At 34.0% G+C, this 25725-nt stretch overlaps 3 protein-coding genes across 3 annotated transcripts; 1 reads left to right on the top strand and 2 right to left on the bottom strand.

Moving 5' to 3' along the window:
- Positions 1-2387: 2387 nt before the first annotated feature.
- LOC21412377 (MND1-interacting protein 1) lies at positions 2388-9265 on the top strand. Its single transcript, XM_024166494.1, has 4 exons — positions 2388-2526; positions 3401-4981; positions 8054-8598; positions 8855-9265. The coding sequence occupies exons 2-3, from the start codon at positions 3419-3421 to the stop codon at positions 8573-8575; spliced, it is 2085 nt and encodes a 694-aa protein (XP_024022262.1). The 5' UTR covers positions 2388-2526; positions 3401-3418; the 3' UTR covers positions 8576-8598; positions 8855-9265.
- A 170-nt stretch (positions 9266-9435) lies between these two features.
- On the bottom strand, positions 9436-13538 carry LOC21406617 (DAR GTPase 2, mitochondrial). The gene is given in 8 exon segments (XM_010099421.2): positions 9436-9885; positions 10173-10378; positions 10911-11007; positions 11268-11338; positions 11509-11656; positions 12115-12192; positions 12378-12482; positions 13308-13538. Coding segments are annotated over 8 exon segments (1323 nt in total). The 5' UTR covers positions 13476-13538.
- Positions 13539-15011: 1473 nt separating this feature from the next.
- On the bottom strand, positions 15012-18905 carry LOC21406618 (ent-kaurenoic acid oxidase 1). Its single transcript, XM_010099422.2, has 7 exons — positions 18667-18905; positions 16493-16970; positions 16120-16389; positions 15827-15995; positions 15635-15741; positions 15388-15509; positions 15012-15294 (listed from the first exon to the last, which is right to left on the bottom strand). The coding sequence occupies exons 1-7, from the start codon at positions 18903-18905 to the stop codon at positions 15198-15200; spliced, it is 1482 nt and encodes a 493-aa protein (XP_010097724.1). The 3' UTR covers positions 15012-15197.
- Positions 18906-25725: the final 6820 nt, after the last annotated feature.

Consider the following 25725-nt stretch of genomic DNA (forward strand, 5'->3'; position numbering starts at 1 on the left):
AGGCAATAAGAAGAAAACATAAAGCAAATTTCCAAGAAAAAAAAAAATCTAAGCGGGTAAATGAAAAAAAAAATTGAGATATTAATAAGTCCAAAGCCATAAAAAAGGTAGGATGGCATTAAATTTTTACTCTAAGAAAAAAAAGGAAAACAATCCAAAAAATTGATAGGAACGAGTTAGGCAATAAAAAGAAAATCTAAGAAGATTTCTAAAGGAAAAAATATAGGCAGATGAAAAAGAAAAGGGAAAGAATTGGAGAAATTAATAGGTTCAAGCAACAAAAATGTGACGATGGGCATACATTGGTACTCTAAGCAATACGAGGAAAACAAATCTAAGAAATTGATAGGATCAAATAAGGCAATAAAAAGACAATTTGAAAAAGAGTAGAGTAATAAAAAGTATGTTTTTATAATGCATGAATCTAAATATTTATTTTTCACTCTTAATTAATATTATTTTAACTAATATAGTTATTTAATTAAAAAAATATTAATCAAAAGTAAGGATAAAAACCCAAACCATACATATTAAGATAAGCTCAACAATTTTCTCATAATTAATAGGTTCTAAGTTTCTAGCCGTGAAAAAAAAGGCAAGGTAATAATGCAAGCATTTTCCGTTAGAAATTGGTAAAGGTGGCATTAAATTTTTACTCCAAGTAACAAAAAGAAAAAATCGAGGAACGTTGTTTGGAACAAAGGCAAATTAAATGAAAATCTAAGTACATTTTTTTTTTTTGAAAAAAAAAACTCAGCAGATAAATAGAAAAAGAAATATTTGAAATTATTAAAGGAATTATTAAAATCACTTCAAGCCAAGAAAAAGGTAAAAGTGAGCTTTTAAAAAAAAAAAAAAAAAAACTTACGTAATATACTATTAAAATCTAACAACGTTATATTAATACCATTTTTGTCCATTGAAAATAAAATCTTTGTTTAGAAAAACGGAATTTCTCTATTAGGATTAAAAAAAATAAACTATGGATAGAGTTATATTTTTTAACAATTAAATCTATATTATAAATTATTTATTCTATATATTTTTTAATTTAATATAATTTTAATTAAATTTAATAATCAGAAATTAGTCACAGACGCTTATTAGAGAAAGTCCTCCAAAAAAAACCTTAAGTTTATGCCGTTCGGCCTTGGGGATGTTTTATAAAGATGATGTATTTGAGTGGAATTCTGCACTTCCCGCATTTTTTTTGGGCTCAAGCTAATAAATGGGCCTAAATTGATGCTCGTTTACTTTACCGATTTAAATTTAAAATTAAAAAAAAAAAAATAAATTAAGATTTGAGATGAATTAAAATTAATAAGTCAGTAGTTTACATAAGTTAATAAATAGGTAAAATTATTATTTTTATCCATAACTTGTGTGGTTATGAACCATAACTTGACAAGTTATTGTCCATAATTCACGGTTTTTGTCCATAACTTGTCTGCTATGAACCATAACTTGATAAGTTTGTCCATAACTTATTTGGTTATGAACCATAACTTGACAAGTTATGTCCTATCAATTTCTATAACTAAAAATTGGCCTATATACTTTCTTAAGCTTTTCATATTGGCCTATTTTCTATTATTTCCGTTTAAAATTTGAGTTTTGTTACAGTAAAAACCTCTAAAAAATAGTCACATTTAACTTTTTTACTACAGTAAAAAATTTCACATATAATTACATCTCAACTCAAATTAAAAACTCAAATTAACGAACTAAACAGGCCGTAACTTTCTAACGAGAGTGGTGCAATGGGTTTACCACAAAAACGTCAACAACTTCAATGCTTATTATTTTGTGACAGTCCAATAGGAATGTGAAAAGTGTCAAAATATTAAGCTGATAAATGGCCTTAAATTGGTGCCAATGCAACTTCCTAACCAGGGTGGTGCAATGTGTTTACCACAAAAACGTCAACAACTTCAATGCTTATTATTTTTTGACAGTCCAATAGGAATGTGAAAAGTGTCGAAATGTTGCTTTTTCCTTTAACTGACAATTTCCAAACTCCTCATGCTTACTCGGCGTAATATGATTGGCCATTTCCAAGACAAAAAATGAAGCCAATGGAATCACACACATGCATAACATGGTAGTCCGAACGAGGTATGATCTGCTACAAACCCACACCATAAGAAGGCCTTAATTGCACTATAGTGACCAACCGTTTCATGCCAAACAAACAGTGCAAAAATTTTAAAATGATCGTGACAGTAGGAAATCTCTAACCCTTTTTCGCTCCATTTCTGCCCCTTATATTCTTCCTTGAACACTCACAAGATTCGAACTTTCAGAGCGCTCTCTCTCTCTCTCTCTCTCACTCTCTCACTCTCTCACTCTCTCACAGTCTCACTCTCTCTAGCTTGGTTTTGCTCAGTTTTCCTGCGTTGTTTTGTTTTTCCTTCTTATTCTGTTTGGCTGCCGAGAAAAATACACCGAAAGAGAAAGTGAAGGAAAAGAGGCTGCTAAAACATTTGTTGCATGTTTTTCGAAGCGTAGAGTTTTATCAATTAATTGGTTAGTTCCCGAGAATCCCTTTTTGATTCGGCTCTTAATTTGTTCTTCATCTTCGTTTTGCAAATGCAACGGACTGTTTTTTCTTTTGTATAGCGGGTTTTGTTTCAGTTCTCCTGTACTTTTTACTCTGTTTGGTTGCTGAGAAAATGCACAAAAGGAATAGTAACTAAAAAGAGGCTAAACCATTGTTTCTATGCTCGTGAATCTATATTGTCGCTTTCTTATGCTTGTTTTTGAATGACTTTTATTTTTAGCCTTAAAAGTGAAATAATGATGGATAAAGATATTTTCCGTACGCTATTAAGAATCTCCAACATTTTTTTTCCACTTTCAAAACAAATTTAAAATGAAAACTGTACCAGAAAAAGATTCGAAGTTGGTTTTTTCTTAAAAAAAAAAAATCCGAAAGGCATGTATAAGAGAATAGTAAATTATAAGAACGGCAAACTCTGTGAATTCTTATTTAGTTCAGACTGATGGTTTGAGCCAGTTTGTTTTAAAGATGGGTGGTTTTTGAAATGCTTGTACTGTTTCTTCTTTAAATCACTTGTTTCTTTTAGGTTTTAATTTCTTCTTCTTCTTCTTTTCTTTTTTTTTTTTTTTTGGTTCTCTATTTGAGTGCTGAGAGAATAACTAGAAAGTGGGTAAAGCATTGCTTATTTTTCTTTTCTAGCATGTTTCATTCTATTCTTCATAGTTGACATTTAAAGCATAAAAAATGAAAGATCTCAAGACTTGTATTAAAATGCAACGGATTATAGAGAATGCTAAAATTGTATTTTATTTTTTGAAAGCGCTAAAATTTTTATTTTCTTATATGGTTCTGTGTGTTCTCGTTAAAGCTGTTGTTTTGAGCTGATGCATTTGTTTTCAGACTAGTTTAGTACCTGAAATGAGTGGCTCGGGGAGACAAAAGAAAGGCAAGCGAAAACCGCACTTGAACAAACCCAGCAACAAAAGTGGCTCACCGAGTGTTGAACATTGTCCTGAATTAACTCCAGGGCATTGTGATTCTGATACTGGTCCTGAGTTGTGTGGTACGCAAAATACTATGGGTATGCATGCTAATTTGAAACCCACTCAAAGTTCAAGTCCTTTTGTAAACAATCCAATGTATTGTAGTGAAGAGGAATTGGAAAACATGCTCCTAAACAAACTTGAAATTATTTACAAGCAGGCAATCGCCAAATTGATGTCGTTTGGTTATCCTCGTGATGTTGTATGGAATGCCATCTTGACATGTGGATATGTGTTTGGTGATGAGGATATACTGACAAATATTGTGCAGAATTCGGTTGAGTATATCAAAACTAAAAAAAGTAAGCGCAATGAAACTCACAAGGATCGTCCACGAGTTGCTGAAAATCTAAGGCCGTCAGTTAAAAGTTCACTAGCGGTTATGATATTTACACTTTGCCAAGCTCAGCCAAACTTGAAAAAAATTGAAGCTATGAGGTGTCTCCTGATGACCAATTTTGACTTGGGCTTTTCCAGCATTCTGACGGTCATGGGCAAGCCAACTGATGGTAAATTTAAGGTGGATTTATCCAAAAGGGCATCATCTTCTGGGGTTTGTACAGTACATGGAGACCAGGAATTTGCTGATTGTGAGAATTCCGTTTCTGGAAACAAGAGGCTCGTAGAGGAATTTGAAAAGTTTTTGGGTAAAAGTCGTATTAGGGTGATGGGTTCCAATCTAACACCATCTCAGCAAGCAAGGTTGAAGAAGAGCGTTGCAAATCTTGCTGTTGCTTTCCAAGCTGAACTGAAGGAATCTTCTGAGGGAATACAAGCTGAAAAGAACTTCTTTCTGGGAAAAATGTCAACTAAACAGTTTGAGTGGGAGGACTCTTGCATGGACAACCTAATGTTGGATGCCATTGAAAAGTCAGTCTCTGACGAGGAGTCAAAACCTAATTGTGTTGATAAAAGAAGTAACATGATATCAATGTTGGTCCACGATATCAAAGAGGCAAAAAAGGAAGTGGAAGAGCGGAAGGAATGGGCTAAAAAGAAAGTGGTGGAAGCTGCTAAGAAGCTCAGCCATGACCTTTTAGAGCTGAAAGCCTTGAGAATGCAGAAGAGAAAACAGAAGTGCGAGTCTGAGTGTGACATGATAGAACAAGAGGAAAGGATGATGCTTCGGCTCATGGAGCTGGAGAATGCCATGGATCAGACTACTTGTCAATATGATATGCTGAATAAAGCTTCCTATGATATGGAGAATGTCAATGCAGAGATAAGGGCGGAAATTGAGGCATACAAGTTGAGAACTTCTGAGACAGATGAAAAGATTGCTAAAGTTGCAAGTAAAGAAAAGAAGTCCGTAAAGAAGGCGATATCTTTAGAGAAACACAATAGTAGATTATTGGAAGAGATTGAGCAGGAGAGAAAGAAGTCTCTGCAGCTACAACAACAAATGGCCGACCTCCAAGCAGCGCAAGAGCAAATAGAGGTGCGTTATTTGACCCCTAAAAAGACAGTCATTGAAAAATAGAATAATTATTCCTTTACCTTTTATTACTCAATTTCCTTTTATTTATCATTCATCATCTTTTAACATATTATTTTTCTGCTTTTGTATCTAAATTTGCTGGAGCATGCTTGAAAGCTTTTCATCTGAAAATTCTGATGAAACTTGATCTCTATGATCTCTTGAGCCTTTTTGAGGTCAAACAATTTCTGCTGCAACTGCAGCGACCCCTTTATCTGATTTTCAATTTCTTCCAGTAATATTTTATTTTGTTTCTCCGGAGACACCATCTTCCATACATATTTCTTTTCTTTAGTTTCCACGGTAGCAATCTTTCTGTCAAACTCAGATGTTCTTAACTTGTATGCTTAAATGTCCGCCTTTATCCCATATTCCATTGTCCATATTAAACAAAGATTTATTCAAAATGTCATATTGACAAGTAGTCTGGTTTTTGCATTCTCCGGCTCCATGAGCCTCAACATCATCCTTTTTTCCTGTTCTATCTTTTTTTTTTTCCTTTTTTCTTTGAAAAGAAACAAAAACTTTTATTAATGAAGAAGAATTATGTACCAGAGAACAAGCCGAAGAGATTTCCTCAAAAAGTGAATGCAAAAATTACAAAATTATAATCCCTAACAATGTCAGAAAACAAAGGACTATTGAATTCCTTATCGTGATGGACCCAAAGGGCGACACTAAACTTAATATGATCCCATATGGCAGAGCATTCCTCCTCACGGCCCTCAAAGATCCTACGGTTTCTTTCCTCCTGTTCTATCATCCAACTCTCTGACTTATACTTTTGTTTCCTCTTATGCATTCTCAAGGCTTTCAGCTCTAAAAGGTCACGGCTGAGCTTTTTAGCAGCCTCCATCACTTTCCCTTTAGCCAATTCCTTCCACTTCTTTGCTTCGTCTTCCGCCTCTTTGATATCATGGACTAAAATCAATGTCATCTTAGTTCAACACAATTAGGTTCTGATTCGTCAAAAAATACCAATGCCATCCATGACTAGGTTATCCATACAAGAGTCCTCCCACTCAAACTGTTTAGTTGACATTTTAATCCATTTGTACTATTTTGTGTAAAAGCATTATTATCTTGAATCATGATACAAGAATTCTTATTTTTGCATTACTCTTCTTGGGTAGATTTTATATGCAGCCTGTTTTCAGTCTTATGTTGTGCCTAAGCGGTTGTCTTATAGCAGCTTTGCAAGCTCATTTGGTGGCTTTTTATTACTCTGCTTAGTTTTATTTTAGAATGAAAAAGCTGTTGATGTTTTTTTTCTTGGAATAACAATGCTCACGAAGATGTTGTTTGGTTTTGCACGCTTACATGGTTTGTACTTTATCTTTGTTGTCTTCCAATTGTTATCTCTTAGGCCGTTCACTTTTCTCCGCGTTCAAATGTATTTCCCGAATATTTCTGGGGTACTCGTGAGACCTGCAAGATATATGTTTGCAATGGGAATGACATTAACCAATGAGAAGACTTGAACCTAAGACTGCTTGGTGAAAAGTTTAGTGACTACCATCCCACCTAGGTTGTGTAGTGGTATTTTATATGTATGTATGCATGTATGTATGCATGCGTGTTTCAAAGTAAATGAACTATTACTGTGAAATATTTGGACTTAGGAACGCCAATCTCTTTGATTCCGAGCAACATCATAAGCATCACGATCTATTATTCTTACCATTTTAATACATTTTTAAAAAATTGCCTCAAAACTAGAAAGTAAGATCAACATAGAAATTCCTTAAAAGTAAAAATTTCATGATTAAATAAATTTTGATGTGGCACAGAATTAATTCTTATTTAATTCCTGAAGTCAAATTATGTTCTTAGCAATCTTTCTTGATTAAGTATAGATATTGTGCTTATAATTTTTCAATGATGTCAATGTATTCTTTACTGCTTGTTTACTCTTACTGTTTCCCTTTTGACTTTGGTAGTTCTACACCATGGTTAACCCACAATTTTCTTGTTTTGATCTTTTATACAGGTAAATGACAAAAAATTGCCTGCATTTTATTTTTCCTCATATGTCTATTTATTAGTAACAATCAGTGACATAACCTTTTGACTTGAAACTTGTTGCACATCTCTGCTCTAGTGGTGACAAATAGACTGCATTCTAATGATATTGTAGGTGGGATGTTGTAGGTTACAGGGGGGTTAAGATGGGATGTTGTAGGTTACAAGGGGGGTTAAGAATGTCGTTTTAGAATTTCCTCCCCTCAATTCTCACTGATAGGTTACAACTTACAAAGTATGCAAAGTATTTTAGATGTAAGGTTACATTTCTGTTCATTAGAAATATATGGACAAATGTGCCAAAAAGTTTTAATGCATGTGTATTTTAGTAGCTTACCCTCTGTACTATTTTTGTTAGAGCAATATTATGAGTATTTGTTAGTTCACTTCAAGTATTTATGTAATGCCATCGTTAAGTTAATTTAAGTGGACACCAAGGAGTTCGCTCATGAGCAGATCAAGTAAGCATGAACTCCATGGGTCCACCTATAGAGCTCACTAGATCCTCCTAATTACTTGTTGCTTAATTTCTTTTTTTCTTTTTTCCCTGCGTCAGATTGATCTTGATATTATTGATGACAAGCAGGAAGATTTATCACCTTTCCTTATTTTTGTGCCAAGGGGCTTAGTGCATTACACACTTTCATCTAGGAACTTCTATTAGGTTTAGATAAATCCCGTGTTACCCTCAATTTATTTCTGTTAGTATTTGTGTTCATTCCACGTTTTGTGATTTTGACTCGTAATATGTTACGTTAACCAAGTAATCTGCTCCAATTTAATTTGCTAATGAATATTGCTGATTTTGGATAGCCTGCTTTAGTCTATTATACTTTAGCTTTATATATACAAACACAATTCAGTTGATGCTTGTTTCCTTTCTTGAGGATGATAATCAGAATTAATCTATTTGAGCTAACTATTATGTATGTGCAGAAGAAAAGCATGGTTAACCTTTAACCAACAATGGAGAAAAATGTAGATTAACTCAATTGCCTTTTCTATTTTCAGGTGATATGGAGACAAGAAGTTAAGGCTAAAGAACTAGCTTTAAACCAGTTGCAAGAAGAATGGAAACTAAAGGAAGAAACTGACGTCAGAATAAAAAGAAGGCATCAGGCACTTCACCAAAAGATGGAGACCGAACGTCTGAAATATAAAGATGAAATACGACAACTCGAGCAAGAAATAGCCCAGCTTCAGATGTCTTCAGGAGCTAGTAATGATCTATATCACCTCCCAGATTACTTGTTCTCATGGGATTCGGAAGTCTTGGAAATCAATGCACGCACCTTCCAGAATCAATTTCGTGGTTCAAGTGAGCAAACGGGTTTTTCTGAAAATGAAGTAATTTATGATCGAATGTGCATGATCTGTATGGAGAAAGAAGTTTCTGTTCTCTTACTGCCATGTGCGCATCAAGTTATTTGTGCTAGTTGCAGTAGTGATTACTATTACCAATTGGAAGCTAGGTGTCCATGTTGCGAGGGGCCGATTGATGAGAGAATCCATGTATATGGAGGGAGATCCTAAATTCTGATTAAGATCTTCAACTGGTAATATACAATCTTTGCAGTTGAGGTCTGCCTTGTTTTCATCAAATTCCATCATTGCCCTTTTCTTACTTTAAATCTTCTTATAGTGTTTGATTGCCATTATCTTTATCTGATTTTCCCCCCCAAAACATGTGCTGATGGTGCTTTGCTAGTAGGGTTTACGCTGTTGAAGTCATGATGAATGCAGTAGAATGTGTTGCATCGTGAGACTATTTGATTGTAAGTGTTACTAACTCAGCTTTGTTCATATCTGCAGGTCTCACAAATGAAGCCTTTGTCGAGGAATCACCGGGGTTCGATGTCGATCAATTGCCCTACACCAGACTTCTCAACATGACATGCTGGAACCAGATAATCAATGATTACTAACCAAAAAAAATAGAAACACACATTTCTCGGGTATTTCCAAGGTCTAGGTGCATTATCTCCTATCTTTTGAATATATTCCAACCTCTATACATGTATTACTTCTCTTGCCCGTAAAGTTCAACAGTGACTGCAACTAGAAAGATCTTACCGTTTCTTTTGGTATCTTTTCTTCCCAGAAGTACATGTATTAGTTATATGCGATAGTTGAGGAAGAAGTTTATCCATTACAACTTACAGGGCCGCACAATTGTTCTAAAGAACAATCTGAATTTTCGCGACTATAGTTGCGTTCAATATTAAAAGCTAGAAACTTTATGGTTTATGGTTACCCTTGATTCTTTTTTTTTTTTTTTTTCCTGCTTTGAATTGTCCTTGTGATTCACTGGAAGCTTAAAAAACCTCACAAATCTTAAATGATTGTCTTCATTTGACACCTTTGATTCACTAAAAGCTTAAATGATCACAGATTCACAGTTCTTGTTTGATCATCATTGCCATTCCCAAAGCATTTATGATCGTCTTTCTTGCTTGGGCAAAATTTTTTATGCAATTTTCTATTGTTGCTTTTAGCTGCAAATTTGGCTTAAATTGCTCTGGGACAGAATTGCTAAGCTGCAAATTTGGCTTAAATTGCTCTGGGATGGAACGAGTGAATTCAAACAAAGAATTGCTAAGCTTTTATGGGACAGAATCTAAAGTGTAGTGTCCAAGCCGCCCGGTACGGTATAAATTCAACAACTTGGCAGCCACTTTATATCGTGCATCCTCATTCAAGTCTGTAGGAATTCGAAAAGCTTCCTTCAAGGCCATGATCTCTTCCTCAATAAGCGTTGACAAGTTGCTTTCATCATTCATGTTGCCATCGAAAGATGAAATCTTCTCGAAGAGAGTTTGACGAACGTCATTCACTATGAAATCCTGCATTGGAAACCATTAATATGCGTATTATAAATTTTTTTTCCTTGCTCGAATATGCGTTTTAATTTGAAGAAACAGAAGGATGACACAAAGCTTAAGTCAAAAGGTAACTCTAAGCTCAGACGAGAACGTTAACCAACATATAAGTCTAAAAAATCAGACTGGATCATGTTAGTTTTCACATGTAAATCTTCACAAACTAAGATCAGACAAATGGCCGTCAATGTGGTAATGAAATGGCAAAACTCAAAGTTTGAGATTTTGAATAGTATGAAAGTGTCAAATACCTGTGTATGGTCTGTGGGATATTGCCGCCTCCGTTTCGCGTCCATTTTAACACCACTTGAGCGTTCTGCTTTATGGTCCGCTAATGGTTTCACAATTTCATTTTTGGACAACTTTGACCACTTCTTGTATTCATCGCTCAAGTTTAGAAAGGTAAGAAAATATTGAGCAAGTTCTTCTCGTCGAACCAAACAGTCGTCGACCGCTCCTGTATTTTAAAAAAATGTCACTTCAAAAGGTTTGTTAAATTTCAAGAACCTCATCTTGATATTACATCTTCGTATGTGGTCCTCTGTACACTAAGGAGTGTGACAACTCGTGGGTTTACTTACAATACCAAGACGGCAAATTTGGTGAGGCTCAAATGATAGACGAAATAATGAGAAGGAAAGTCAATTCTTTCCCTTTATACTCTATAGCCTTGTTATGCTTTAGCAGTTATATGCACAAAGGATATTGTAGTACTCAAGCCGTTAGGAATCATATATCTAAAGTTTGTAAATACTAGAAAGGGAATCGGATTGTTCCAAATTCAACTAACTAATAGATAAGTAAACGCGGGAATCAATAATCCTCTTTCTTATTTATTTTCTTTTGTATCCAATATGTTTCCAATTTCCTCTTACATTGGATTACAAGTTAGCAATCATGCCCTAGGTGTTGAAAAATAAGTACAAGTAGGTGTTGAACAAAATTTGAATAAATCCAAGGAAGTCAAACCAGGTGTTGCTTGTTCCTACCTGTTAAAGCTAGCTTGGAGCAGACCTCAACATCAGAAATCTCAGGAGGCAAAATTCCTGGAGTATCCAATACATAAATATTCGGATGGCTTCCGATCTGCAAAATTCGAATCAACTTGCGTGTGTTAATTATAAACTGAATGCATAGCAAACAGAATAGATACACGTAAAAATGCAAGGGAATAGTCCTACTGCTGTGTGTTCCTAACTCCTAAGAATAGATATTTAGATATAGTCTTTAGTTAAAAAAACAATTTCTTTAGGATTCTCTACAAATGCTCTTTACAGGCTAAGAATCTTTACCAGGGCAACATAACAACATACACTGCTGGAAGTGTAGGGCTACACAGTACACACCTTCAAACTGCTTATGTCTTTCGTCTCACCGGGGTGAGGACTCACTGTAGCGTGCCTCAACCTTCCCTTCTCTGCGAAGCAAACAACACTACAAATGCTCAAAACATATTCAAAAAGCTCACTAATTCAAAAGAAGTAGGAACTCAATAGTAGTAATCATACGCAACAAACTCGTTCCAAAATAATATTGAAATTAATATGAGAAATGATGCTTTTGCTTTCAATGAAGTATCATCTTTACCTGCCGCACTAATCCTCCCAATTTGATGCAAAGAGTTGGCGAGAGCTGATTTACCAACATTAGGAATCCCAACCACTAATATTGTTGTCGTAAAAGAATGATTGTTTCTCCTCAGTTGTTTAACTTGGGCTTGTAAGAAGTTCAAGAACTGCAAGAAGTGAACCACGTCTCAAGAAAATAAGAAAGAGCATTGCGTGGTGTAATAATAGTTAAAATATATTACCTACACTAGAATTCGTGACAAGAGTTAGACCCATTAACTGAGGTAAACATGGTCCAACTAATAAGTGATTCTTAAGCCAGACACAACAGGTCATCGAATTATTTGGAGACTCCTTAAAAATGATAGTATTCATTTCTTTTTAGAAAAGAAATACACCTATACTCGTGAAGGAAAAGTGAGAGCCTTGTTAAGTACTAACATCATCATGGTATGGATATGCTTTTACCATTTGCTATCATTTGAATGATTTTTTTTTTTTTTTTTAGCAAAGAGAGACAGAGAAGACTAAAAGCTACAAACAAATGAACATATTTTCTTTTGCACATGGTCATTACATGTTTGATGAACCAATCCATGTTAAATAACGAGAGAGTCACATATACCTGCCTGATGCTCTTCTTATTATGGGCATTGACTCCATAAGAAATGCAGTTGTTTTGTTCAAAATAGCTCATCCACTCCTTCACCGAAAAAAAAAAAAAGAAAAAAAGAATGAATGAAAGTGTAAACAATACATAAACACTACTGGAAGAAAATGATAACAACGCATAAAAATAAATTTTAAATCGAAAAGGAATAGTTATCTTATGCTTGCATAGCATGACCAGTAAATACACAACCTAAGAGACATGCTTTTTATACACACCTTCGTTTGTGAGCAATCGGCGAGGTCCATCTTGTTCAATACTATGATTCGTCTTGAGGAAAGCTTATGGTTCATCAATTGCTCACACTCTGAAGATAATGGAATCTAAGCACAAGAAAAGCGAATAAGAAAACTTTAACATCAAGTTTGTAGTATGAAATATTCTGTATTTTTTCAGCAAGAAACATTTCCTTCGAATTAAATTAAGCTAGATCAACCAAAATTTACAGATGTAACCTTGCATCTTTTCCTCACAGCATATCCTATTCACTAATAACTACCACTTCGAACCCCGAGTACTGAGTTCAAGTGCAAATCTGAAACTCTGTGCAAAAATAACTTAAACAAAAATGATGTCGTCACTCAATTTCAAACCCGTTACACACTATTTTCTTGTCTCCCCTACACGTTATTCAAAACCCTCAGATACCGTTACCAAATGTGCATCCAATTCAAATACAATCTTAAACTCATGAAAAGTCCTCCAACGTCCTTCTCTTTCTAGAAATAGTCGTTGTAGTGAAAGTTGTACTAAGTTTAGTTCAAACTCAAAAAAAATAAATAAATAAATGAATGGACGGGCATCTTAATGTATCATAGTTTTTAAATACTTAGGACCGTTCAGTTCATGCGTTTAAATCAGTGATTCTTGATTTTAGCATTTAAAATTCAAATTTTTTATAAGAGGAAAACACTGTAGCAGAATCAAAACTATGAGTTTAAACGCATGAAACAAACGAGCCCTTAGTATTTAGAACAAGAACCGAACACAAACAAGTAAATCAAGAAAACAAGCTCACTTGCCATTGAGGCATTTCCTCAAACATTTGGCGTGCTTACAAACAAAATCTCATGCACACCCAACGCCATTACTCAACAAAGAAAGTGTTTGAATTATGTCAATGCGTATCAAGATCAGTATATTTATACCCTTGCATCTCTGATTTCAAGAACAAGATCGACCAACGGGATTCGCTCTGCGATGGCGCGAGAAGCAGCAGCCATGTGAGGGCTGTACCAGCCTCCTCCTGATGTTTTCTTTCTGGCTGCATTAGATATGACACGGCCTATTTGTCTTGCTAAAGTAGCCGTTGCCATTTTTTGTCCTCAAAATTTCAAAAAACCGTTACCTATGCAATGTTATAGTCCTTTGGCGGTTAGAAGTTGGGAACCTGACAAAGAAATTTCATTTAACGCATAAGTTAAGGGGGGAAAAAAAATACAGACAATAATAAAACCTTCACTTCTAGCAACCAAAAAAAAAAAAATCTAACACTCATACAAAAATCCAAAAAAAAAAAAAAAAAAAGAAAGAAAAAGACTCCAACCGTGTCTCGTTACAAATGAAAAATAATTTGCATAATCAGTCCAAATGTCATTTCAATGGTGCGAGAAAAGAATTGTAAATCAAAACTTTCTCCAAGTTCAATCCGAAACAAACGCCAAACTTGAATTAGACAACCTAATAAATTAGGTATAGTTACAAGTTCAAAACAAATGCGAAAAAATCTCAAAAAATTTAAAATGAGTTCATTCACCTCAAAATCATTAAATCCAAATTAAATGGAAAACTTGGCCCAAAAGATCAACGGGTAATTCACCTTAAAAATATATTTTAAAAAAAAATCACAAAATTGTAAACTTGATACGTAGGCAATTTGGTTGAAAAGCCTCGTGCAGTCATAAATTTCAATTCTTAATACAGATCATTCATCTTAGGATTTTTCAGAATTCACAAATTAAATTATATCGCCCACAAATTCTTAAAGAGGTAATTTACCTCAAATCCTTAATTTTCAATTACATAAATAGTCATACACCTTGGAATTTATATTCAAACTTAATTTTGTAGTAATTGAAAGTGTATAAAAGACATTTTATGTACCAAAAGATGGTCTTAAGGTATCGAAAATACGTTTTTTTAAATGTGCATGTAATTTTTAATATTATTAAAAAAACAGAATAACGTCAAACGCTTTCGATTTAATAGAAGGTATTAAAATGGTTTTATCCCTAAAATAATTAATTCATATGCTATCAAATTCGTAGATACAGCACGGGTATGTTTTCCCCTATGAATCCATGAACAATCTATGTTAGCATTAAATTATTAGGAAGTAAAGGCTTCTCTGAAAGAATTTTTGCGCTCATGTTCGCATATCTATATTATGGATAAGGATGAAAAATGTAATGGGTTCTGGATTTTGGTGCAAGGAAGGAGATGAACAACAGCATGGTCCACATTCATATAGGGACCACAAACCATGTATGGGAAATGTTGCAGAAATTACAATTTGCGTTTTATTGCCCTACCACATTCTAGAGTCAAATATTATAAACTTTAAATTAATCCCACTTTTTTATGTTTGAAAAAATGTGGAAGCATATCTTCTTTACATGCATGCATTTTGGGCAAAATCATTGTTCGTGAATGTCCTTGTCTTGTCCCTTGTAAAACCAACATTCTAAAAGATTTAAAAGAATAACAATTTTTTGAAAGATAGATCAACTTTTTCTTTCTTTTCTGTGTGAAAATGCAAATGCAAAATTCACAAGCACACCCATAAATTACTTTTCTATATGCCACTTTCTGTAGGGAAAAAAAAAAAAACAAAGCAAGCTAAGATAAGGTAGTAAGGCTTTAAAAAGAGATTATAATAATTAATATAAAAGGAACAAGGCACATGAGTCTTTGAACAGAGATTTGAACATCAAAATGCCTAGAACAAAAACAAAAGAAATATTTTTATTATTTGAATCCATCAACTGCAGTATTGTGTTGCCACTGCTATTTGCTCCTCCCTTTTCCCCTCATGTCTATTAAGATGTGCATTTCTCAACTTTCGCCAAGCAATTGTCTTTAGGCCGCGAATGCGGCAAGTACATTAACGGACAATCGGGATTAGCCCGTTTCAACCTGTTTGCAACAACACATTGCATTAGAAGAGGTGTAATAGAACAGCTTTAAATACAAATGTAATGCAGAATAAAATGTTCGACGATGACTAACCGATAACCGAGGAGAAAGTGATGAAGGAAAATCGAGATTTCCAATTTAGCCAGATCATTTCCTGGGCACAACCTGCTTCCTGCTCCAAAGGGAAGGAAAGATCCTGCTCTTGGTGTGTAGTTCTGTGCAATCACAAAGAATGTTTACATTTCTGGTCAAGGCTTAATTTTTTATGAGAAAGTACTGCAGACAGAAACAATATATATTATCTTTCAATAATTAAAAAAAAAAAAAAAAAAACATTTACATCCCATCTGGAAGGATTGAATTCCTTTGGATCAGGATAGATTTCTGGATCTAAATGAACACTTCTAAACCAGACCAGAACTTTCCAGCCCTTGGGGATGGTGTAACCTGAAAACCAATCCATTTCATTAAGTGAATCTTCAACACCAAAGTAACACAATTACTATGCAGAAAACATTGAATATTGACTAACCAGTTACTTGAACATCTTGTTTTGCCTCTCGGAACACTGTAAGTGAGAATGTTACCACACGAAGCGTTTCGTCAACCACCTTGGAAAGATAGTCCATTTCTCGAATTTCCTTGAGGCTCAAGCCTTTCTGTGTAGGTGGCCTCTTCTTTATAATCTCTTCTTGCTCTGCCTATAGTTCAAAGTCAAAATTTGATTATAGGCCAGAAAGGAAAAGACAATCACAAAACATGATTTGCTAGGCTAAACAACTTTACTTTTTGGTTTTAATTAAACTACTATACTAAATCAAGTACCTTGGCCTTTTGGAAAATCTCAGGGCGATGTTGTAGGAAAACAACAGCCCACATCATGGTATGGCCAGAAGATTCATGGCCCGCATTCAAGTACATCAACAAAACATCTATGATCTCCTCATCAGTCAATTTTCTGCCATTTTCATCTTCAACATCAAGCAAAGCATCCATCATATCTTTCTTCTTTGTCGAGCTTACATTGCCCTTTCTCCGCTGAGATCTTCGCTCATCCACGATAGATTGAAACACAGATACAAGATTCTTCCTCGCCTGATATTAAAATTCTCATGTAAATACTAAATCATTCATATTTAAAATCAAAATGCATACACCTTGTTAGTAAAAACAAGAAGAAAAAAGTAAAAAGCTTCACCTTGCGTGCTCTATGATAAGCGAAACCCGGAATGTTGATTGCCATGGCTCTAACTCCATAGTTAAGTGCTGTATATTCATTCTCCAAAGCTCCCATTACTGACTCACTCTCTGTGCTTAGAAAAATGTACATGATGATCCTAAAAGTGAGTTTTCGGACTTGAGTCAAGAACTCAATTTCTCCCATGGTAGCCCACTTTTCCAAAGAAGCAACTACATTCTCTTCAATGTATTTGATATACATGGACAGTGCTTCATGGCCATTCACTGGAGCAGCTGTTAACTTCCTTAGACGCTTGTGTTCTTCAAAAGAAATGCCGATGAAGGACTTCTTCCCAATGAGTTCAACGGTTGAACGAGGCCAGCCTGGCTTAAACGATTCGTCGTCTGTCAACACTCGCCTGCAGGTTTCTGGCGTCGTGACAATGATACTCGGGTTCCCGAACAAGAAGGCCTTGTACATTCCTGTATGTCCATACCTGAAAAACACAATTATTTTATTTTATTTTTTTTTACAGTTAAAAATAGTTGTGTCCATTTTGCTCTTGAAAAGTGTCTAAAATTATTAAGATTTCATGCATGGAAATTACTGCCGGTAAGTCCAATCCATGTTTGAGCATGTTTAGATGACATAGAGATTTCTAGATTCGTACATTAACATCATGTTTTCCAAAAGCAAGACACAAAAAAAATCTCAATCACATCCAATAGATATGTTATTCAGCTAATAATTCATAAATACAGTTCTTTACTGTATGAAAATAAAAACTTATGTACTTATGAAAAGCATAAGCATGACCTGTATTTATCTAATATTGTGTCAAAGCAGAATTTTTAATCCTCTTTTAACCAACGCACTTTGAATTTGGTTGATCTTCTCTCGGGACAATAGACATATATAAAGATTCCTACAAACCTCTGACCATATAGGTCAAGGACCACCATACTATATACAAATACATACATATTTATGTATATATTTATGTAGACATAAGACATATATGTTGTACCGTTTACATCTAGTAAAGGGCACCACCTTTTGCATTATAAAAGCATGAATAATTGGTTGCATTATAGGCGTAGTTTGTCCCTAGTCATACAGATGTCAAGAACTTGAGACCACAAGTGCAGAAAGAAAATTGTCAAATCCCATGTATGCAAATTTAAAATAATCTCACCCCATAAAAAAACAGAAACCTTTATTCTATTATTTGTTACTTATTTATTTATTATTCTTTGCTTCAAACTGAAGGAGATCTTAGGATTTCTGAGGACGTTTGGTTTATGTATTTAGAATCATGATTCAGAATTATTTTTATTTTATGTGCATTTTTTATAAAAAAAAATATTATAAAGAATCATGAATTATGATTCAAAATCAGAGACGAATATAAGAATCCCCTAAAGTTTTGATCCACTACAAATTGTTTTCTATATATTACACATCTAAAATCTATGTGCAGAACATGTATATATATACTTATATGCATATGGTCCACCAAAACTGTACCATTAGAATGAGGCCTTCCAAACCACGTGGGACCCCACTATTAGGTGGATCCTAAACGCTGACGAGACATCCAGAATAGTAGAATCAAAAGAGTTTGGACTGAACGGCCAAAACAAACAAACTTTGTCCGCTAATATGAATTTTGTTTTTGTATTTTTCAACATATAATATACCTTATCATAACAAGGGTTAAAAAGGCGAAGTATTCGGTTCACTGATTACTGAATGTCATTTTCTGTGTGCACAATATATAGCTTGTATTATAGCCATTAATAAAACAATTCAAAAACATTTTGTTTTTGGTAATGAAAACAAAAAACCTTAATCCAGCACGTATATTGTAACACTAATATATGATATATGAATGTTTTTGTGTGTGAGAGAGAGTGGCAAGATATAGATAAATGGAGAATATAAACTTGGATTATGTGACAGTTAAAATGACAAAAAAAAAGCCCAGCTTGATTCCGTACCCACTAAGGTACATGGAAGACACAGACACAAGCACAAACATAACCAGTGGCAAAAACACAAGAGGCTCATTTTATATATACATGTGTATATATATATATAACTTTTCTAGAGAGAGAAAAAGGGAGGAGAGAGAGAGAGAGAGAGAGAGAGAGAGAGAGAGAGAGAGAAGGGGGGGTTGGGGTTATTGTTACCTGGAAACAAAGGAAGAGATGAAAGAGTCAGGATTAGAGGACTTGAAAGCTTTAAGGAAGGACCACATGTTCCCAATGAAAGGCCAGCCCAAATCACCTGGTGGGAGAGAATATTTCTTCTCACCCAACTTGGTTTCATAAAGCCACCAATTCACATTCCTCAGAAGCCATTTCAGGACCACAAAGCAACCCAAACTGCTCAACAAGGCCAGGACCACTGAACCAAACTCCAACTCCATTAAACTCATCAAATCTCTAAACCTCTTTGATTGATTGATTGTGACTGATTGTGATAACTGATCACTGCCAACAAACAAAACACTCCTATATATATATATATATATATATATAGATAAATATATGTCCCTACCTCTATAGCTTTTGCATGCTCAAAAGGACATGGACAAGGAGGGCGCGAAGCAGATTATTCCAAGTGGAGTGAAAATGAAGGACTAAGAAGATTGTTGTGTACTGAGAGGAGGAAGAGAAGAAGGGGGTATGATTTTTTTTTTTTCAAATTGTAACAGAGAGAGAAGAAAAAAAAAAGAAAAGAAAAAAAAAAGAGAGAAGATTTTGTGGTACTTTAATGGGATTGGTTTGGAGGGTGAAAAATGATGATGGGGTGATGGATAGATGAGCCGGCCTATTTATAATGTAATTTGATTTTCTTGTCGTTTTATAATGTCTCTATTCTCTCCTAAAGGGAAAAGGTCTAAACGTATGCATCAGCAAAAACACTGCCTTGTATTGTATGCATATAGAAAACCTTTTCTTTTTTTTATTTTTTTTATTTTTTATTTTTAATGTTTTGGCCTTTATTTAGTCCTCATATGGCAAGAAAACCCCCATTCACTCCCTCATAATTTTATCCTTGTATGGTAAGAAACAAACAGCAAAACGTTCAGAATCTCCATCCCTCGATATATTTGCTCAAGACCTACATTTATTTCCATCCAAATATAAAAAAATAAAGAAGACCAGCATTTATTTTCCATATAAAAAATGAAAATAAAAAAGACCCACATTTACTTCCTTTCGGTTTTTTTTTTTTTTTTCCTTTCCTTCTAGATAGAGCTTATCTATTATTCATCTTTCTTAGGCAAGTTAATTACAAGAGATAGAAACGATTACCAGGGTATATATGTCTATTCTTGAAGATATGGATTGGAATTTTGTTGCCATATATATTCATACAACAAAATGTTAGCGTCATATTTTTTTTTACCAGTCACTTTTTACATTCATTATTTGACACGTAAACTTCACTAACATAATGTATTATTATTTAAATAGAAAAAAAAATTATAAAATTCACGTGTCAAACAATAAATACAGAAAATGACAAAAAATATCAGAAAGATATTTCTCTTATGTAATGCTAGATCACATATGTATTTACGTAGAAAAAGAAAGGGTAAATTACATGAATAGTCCTCAAACTCTTTAAAAAGTGACATTTTGATCCTCAAACTTTTTTTTACGAAACGAACCCTAAACTATTTAAAAAGGTGTAATGTAATCCTTTTTGTCCAAAAAATAACGGCACAGTGCACGTGAGATATCACGTGGAACATATTTTGACTGGAAAGACGAAAATGTCCTTAATTACTGTTATCACGCAGCTTCCTCGGACGGCGACCGCCATTGCTTCCACCAGCAAACCTGGCCGCTTCGCCAACGAGTCCTTCTATGGCCGCTTTGCCAGCGTCGGCATCGCCTTCCTGTCCTTCAACCTCCTGTGGCAAAACCACATATGCACAAATTTCCTCCATTGTCATCAGACCTCGGTCGGAGTTGGAGGCGATTTTGCAGAAATCAACAGCAAGAAAGTGTTCTAAAAGAGAGAGAGCGAGAGACAGAGACAGAGAAAAAGAGAGACCTAGGACGGAGAGAGAGAAAGCAGATCGGCTGAGGACAGTCGCTCTTAACAGCGTCGAAGAAGACGAGCGCTCGACTTTGCAATCATCGGCAACGTTCCCAGAGATCATGGCAATCTCCTATGCTGGACCTGGTTCGAGGTCCCACGGGAGAGAGTGCAGACGATCGGCGGCGGCGACTTCATTGCCAAAGTAAAAGCCGAAAATCTCTAGCGTTGATTGCAGCCCTCCAGTGACGTTCACCAAGAAGACATTCAATGAGAAAACTCAAGCAGATCATGCAGGACACCGTCACCAACAAGCAGATCGCGAGCCCAAGATTTGGTTCACCTCGGTGAACTGGTTCACAACAACAATGATTGTCGGAGAGATCTGAAGATAACCTGCATATTGTCACAAACCTAGACAATCCAAAATCGCAATAAAAAGATTGAAAGGAATAATGTCATCCCTGGATAAGAAGCATGGTCTGAAGCTGTTGCGAGGTTAGAGTTTGTGTGAGAGAAAGAGAGCTAGGCTTGGTATTTTACTACAATGTCCTCTTTAACAAGATCACATGCCTTGCATATGATTAATTCTGTTAAAAATGTAACAGAATTTGACAGAAAGAACTACATTGCACCCTTTTAAATAGTTTGAGATTCGTTTCGTCAAAAAAAAAAGTTTAATGACCAAACTGTCACGTTTTAAAAAATTTGGAGATCATTCGTGCAATTTACTCAAAAGGAAAATGGTTAAGTAACCTATTGCAATTGGCCATCATGAGTTGGCATGCACTTTATGAGTCTCATAATAAAATCTTTAGAAAATGGTATATATGATTATGATACTTAGAACAAAACTTTGGAAAATGTAGCAGGCAGAAATGTAATCAATCGATCGCATGCATAAGGGGAACTAAACAAAAAAATAAATACAAAAATAAATTAACTTTTATGGTATTGCACTTTTCTATGCAAGTAATACCCAAAATAAAAGTTTATGAAAATGAGATTTTCTGAGAGTTACCAAAATTGGCATTTTCCTCAATGTGGACAATAAGAGGTTGTTTAGTTGGGGAATTCGTTCCCTTATTCGAATCATGGTTCATGGTTCGCTACAGTATTTTATCTCACAAAAAATACACGTAAATCAAAAATAATTCTAATCACATAATTCTAATCCATGAACCAAACGTATCCTAAGTTAAATTGATTTAACACATGCCTTGTTGATTTAAAACATGCGCAAAGAGATACAATTTGAACACGACATTATAAACAAACGATACTTTTTTTAAAATAAAAAAAAATTCTGAAACAGCAAACAATGCTATTTGATATAACAACAGTTATCTTTTTTTAACGTTTTTCTCAAAAAAAAAAAAAAAAAAAACACAATTATTTATACTTTTTTCCCCAAGACACTCTTACATTCTTATGCCAATGTTATATACTCAATTAATTACTTACTAATAAGGATGTGATTTGTCTGACGAAATAAGGACATCATTTATCCCATTTTATATTGATATGGTAAGTGAAGTTGTATTGCTAAATACCGATAGATAAAAAGTCAACAACTTAAATATCATGTAAATTGTTTTCTTTTTTTTTTTGGTAAATGGTATAAACTATAAAGAATTAGTGCAATAGTTAATATGTTGATTACTGTATTGTACTTTTTGTGCAAGTAATGAATATAGCATGCTTTCCCAAACTCTCTCTCTCTCTCTCTCTTTTTTCCCTTCATCTGATCATCTCTTCTTATCTTCATGTCAAACTCTTGTTTAAAAAAATGGTCAAACGTGAAAGTTCGTACTAAAAAAAAATATATATCTAATTTATTGGATATCATTTTTATCCTTTAGTTGTGTTTTGGTATGGCTACTTAATATGCTCTGAAAGGATTAATTTCAGTGATATCTCATGAATTTTAAGATCATTCTCACTTTATCTCTTAAATTTTAAAAATTCTCGCTTTGTTTCTTAAATTTTGAATTTATTTCATTTAAACTCTTTAGAAAACTCTCGCTTTACCCATGTTTTAAGAGTTGAGGGGTTATTTTACCAAAATTAAAAGAATAGGAATTAAAGTGTCACCTATTAAATAATTGAGGGACCACGAGAGCAAATTACTCTTTTTGTAATTTATCCTAAAATTTAAGTAGGCAAGAGTGCATTATATACAAATCTTTAAGATTTCAGAGTCCATGTTTAAATTTTGAAAAAAAAAAAAAAATAGATCAGTGGGGATATACTAAGAGTAAAATTGTAAAGTTGTATAACAACGTAGGTCAAAGTTTAAGGGCGCATTTGGAACTCATCTCAAAATAATTTTATTTTTTATATGAAAATAAAAATAAAAACGTTTTCAATCTCAGACAAAAATTATTTTTAAAAATGTGTTTAGTAGTTTTATCAAGAGATTATTTTCAATGTAAAAAAACCATTAATGTCTCTCTTTCTCTGCTCGAGAGAGGAGAAAACAAAAACAAAAAATGAAAAACGACTAAAATTGTTTTTCATTTCTTTCTCATTTTACACTAAACTAAAAAATTATTTTCATTTCTATTTTTTATTTTTATTGCGTCAAATACCGTTTTAAAAACGTTTTTATTTTTTTCTCAAAAAACATAAAAAATAAAAATATGATTAATTCCAAACACGGCATAAATTTTCTAAAAACTTGCCCCATGAACCAATTTGTGTTTGTCCGTGTGTATGTCAACTTAGATGGTAATCTATAGGAGTGATGGATTTGATGGTCCGCACAAATCTCTATCTTGTTGCAATTTACTATTTAGATTTGTCGTTTTTTAATATTTTTTTATTTGGTTTCTTGTCATATCCATAGGCTAGCTTTTAAACGAGTGAAGATCGATATCGATAATCTCAGTATTCTATTAATCAGAAGAATTTACAGTAGAGGAGAAATACATTTTGAAAGAGGAAAATTTATATGTTGTGTCCGCTTGATTTTCTCCCTTTCACAATTATAAACAATGCAGCCAATGGTTTAATTGTTTAGGTAATTTAATAAGTTGTTTATTATATAGAAAAGATCTCTAATTTTGTTTATACGGCGTGAGATTTATGACTCTTATTTTACTAATAAAACAAATGAAACAATCAAAATTCAAATCTTGGTATACATATGTACATATTTGCGCACCCAATCAAGAGATTTTAATATAAATTAAGAGAGAAATGAGATAAAAACCCCTTAAAGTTATGAATCTGAATTTTTACCTTTTACTATTAATTTATATCATCTTAATTAAATAATTATATTAATAAAAGAGTATTAATCAATAGTAAAATATAAAAATTTAGATCCACACCCTCTAAAACTAAGTTCAACAATTTTACATTGGTAAATAATTTCTCCCCCTACGACATCTTGCTAGATTTTTTTTTTTTTTTTTTTTTTTTGCCTGAGTAATGTGCTAGATATTTGCTTGGTTAATTATGAATTAAATTGTGTCTTACAGGGAAAAAAGAAAGGTATTAAATAGAAAGTACTTTTGGAGAAAGTAGTTTAATATTGGAGGATTCATAACAAGATATCATGGTAAAGTTATGCCAATCTGTTTCTGGTCCTATAAGTAGGAATTAGTGGCTGCAACTCAAGGATGACAAAGAAGCCATGGAAGAAGCACGCATCTTATGTTCCTTAAAGTGACAACACAAGACTGATTCTATTTAGATCCTATCTTGATCATGTTTGTCTCAAAAGTGGAGATTTTGATTGAAATGTCATATTTCCAATTCATCACCACACTAATATAAATAGATACACGGTAGAACAAAGCCAAAAATAAGAAGGGTGAAATGAGCTTGCAATCATTGATCATCTATACCTATATCATCGTATCATGTTCATATTGTTACTATCATCATATCATATCATATTTACTAAGAAAGACTCAGGGTGTGTTCGTTTAGTGGACTCAACTTGAGTCAGCCCAACTCAAGTTGAGTCCACAGCCCAAACTCTTGTTCGGTGTGCTCGGTTCGAATTGTGATTTTAATGTCTTCGAAGTGGAATTCAACCACCCCCCTGAATTCCACTTAACTCGAGTCTGAGCTACAGTAAAAAAGTCATGCCCAACTCTGCAAATTCTCTGCGCTCCTTAACGTTTTCTTGTCTCCATTCATCCGTGTTCTTCCCTCTTCCTCCGAGAAAGCTCTCTCTTCTCTGTCCATTCCCATCATTTACAGCCTTGATTCCCTTATTCGTGTTCTTAAAACCGCGTGGTGAAGCTGCAACCCAGATCTTTAGAGCCAGATTTGTTTCGTTTGAGATATTGAGCCAAATCTTGTTTGGTGACCGAGGAAACCTTTCCTCGCCGTTCACCGATTTGCCCAAAACAGAGAAAATGTTGGTCACCGAATCGAATTCGGATGCGGAAGCGTGGCGGGGAAGCGGATCATGTATAACAAAAATTTTCATAAAACCTTTGAGATACTCTATAGATTATATTAATTTATGCACGAATAAATTAATCTCATTAATTCATTTATTAAGAACTCAATTAGAAAAAATACCTGGAGGCCGACTCGGTTGATAACTTGAGTTCTTTGACCTCGAACAATCCTTGCTCCAAAGCTTTGTGTTTAGAAAACCAATGTCTTCCACGTCAATTCCTAGAATCCATGAAGACGTGTGTGTGGACACACATGAGACAAAACGGATTACAATAAACACTCAAATTTTCATAAACACCAACGCATGCACGATGTGGAATTTTTTAGAGGAAAAATTTTTCCTTCTCTCTATAAGGGAAATTCGGCCAGCCCCTTTCAAGTTAGGTTAAAAAATTATCTCGCGCAATTTTTCATCATATCTTATTTATAGAGTAGAAGTCAAACTTCTAGAAGGAATCAAATCTCTATCTCCTATTTGAATTTCGAACAAAAATTCTCCTCTCTCTTATCTCCTTATGGCCGGCCAACCCTAGGGTTTCCTATCCCTATGTGTGGCGCCAATTGCAGATAGGGAAGGAAAAGAAAATCATCCTTTATCCTGTAGTCCAATTTTGATTCAAATTTAAATTCGAATTTAAGTTAAACTTAAATTAATTTGAATTCTAAATTGAACAACTTATCAAATAAGTTTAAAAGGATAAATTTAAATTATGTTCATGATTCAAATTCAAATTTAAATAATCACATTATTTAAATAATAATTAATTCTCAAT

Source organism: Morus notabilis, unplaced genomic scaffold (assembly GCF_000414095.1).
Source record: "Morus notabilis unplaced genomic scaffold, ASM41409v2 Scaffold75, whole genome shotgun sequence".
Lineage (NCBI taxonomy): Eukaryota > Viridiplantae > Streptophyta > Magnoliopsida > Rosales > Moraceae > Morus > Morus notabilis.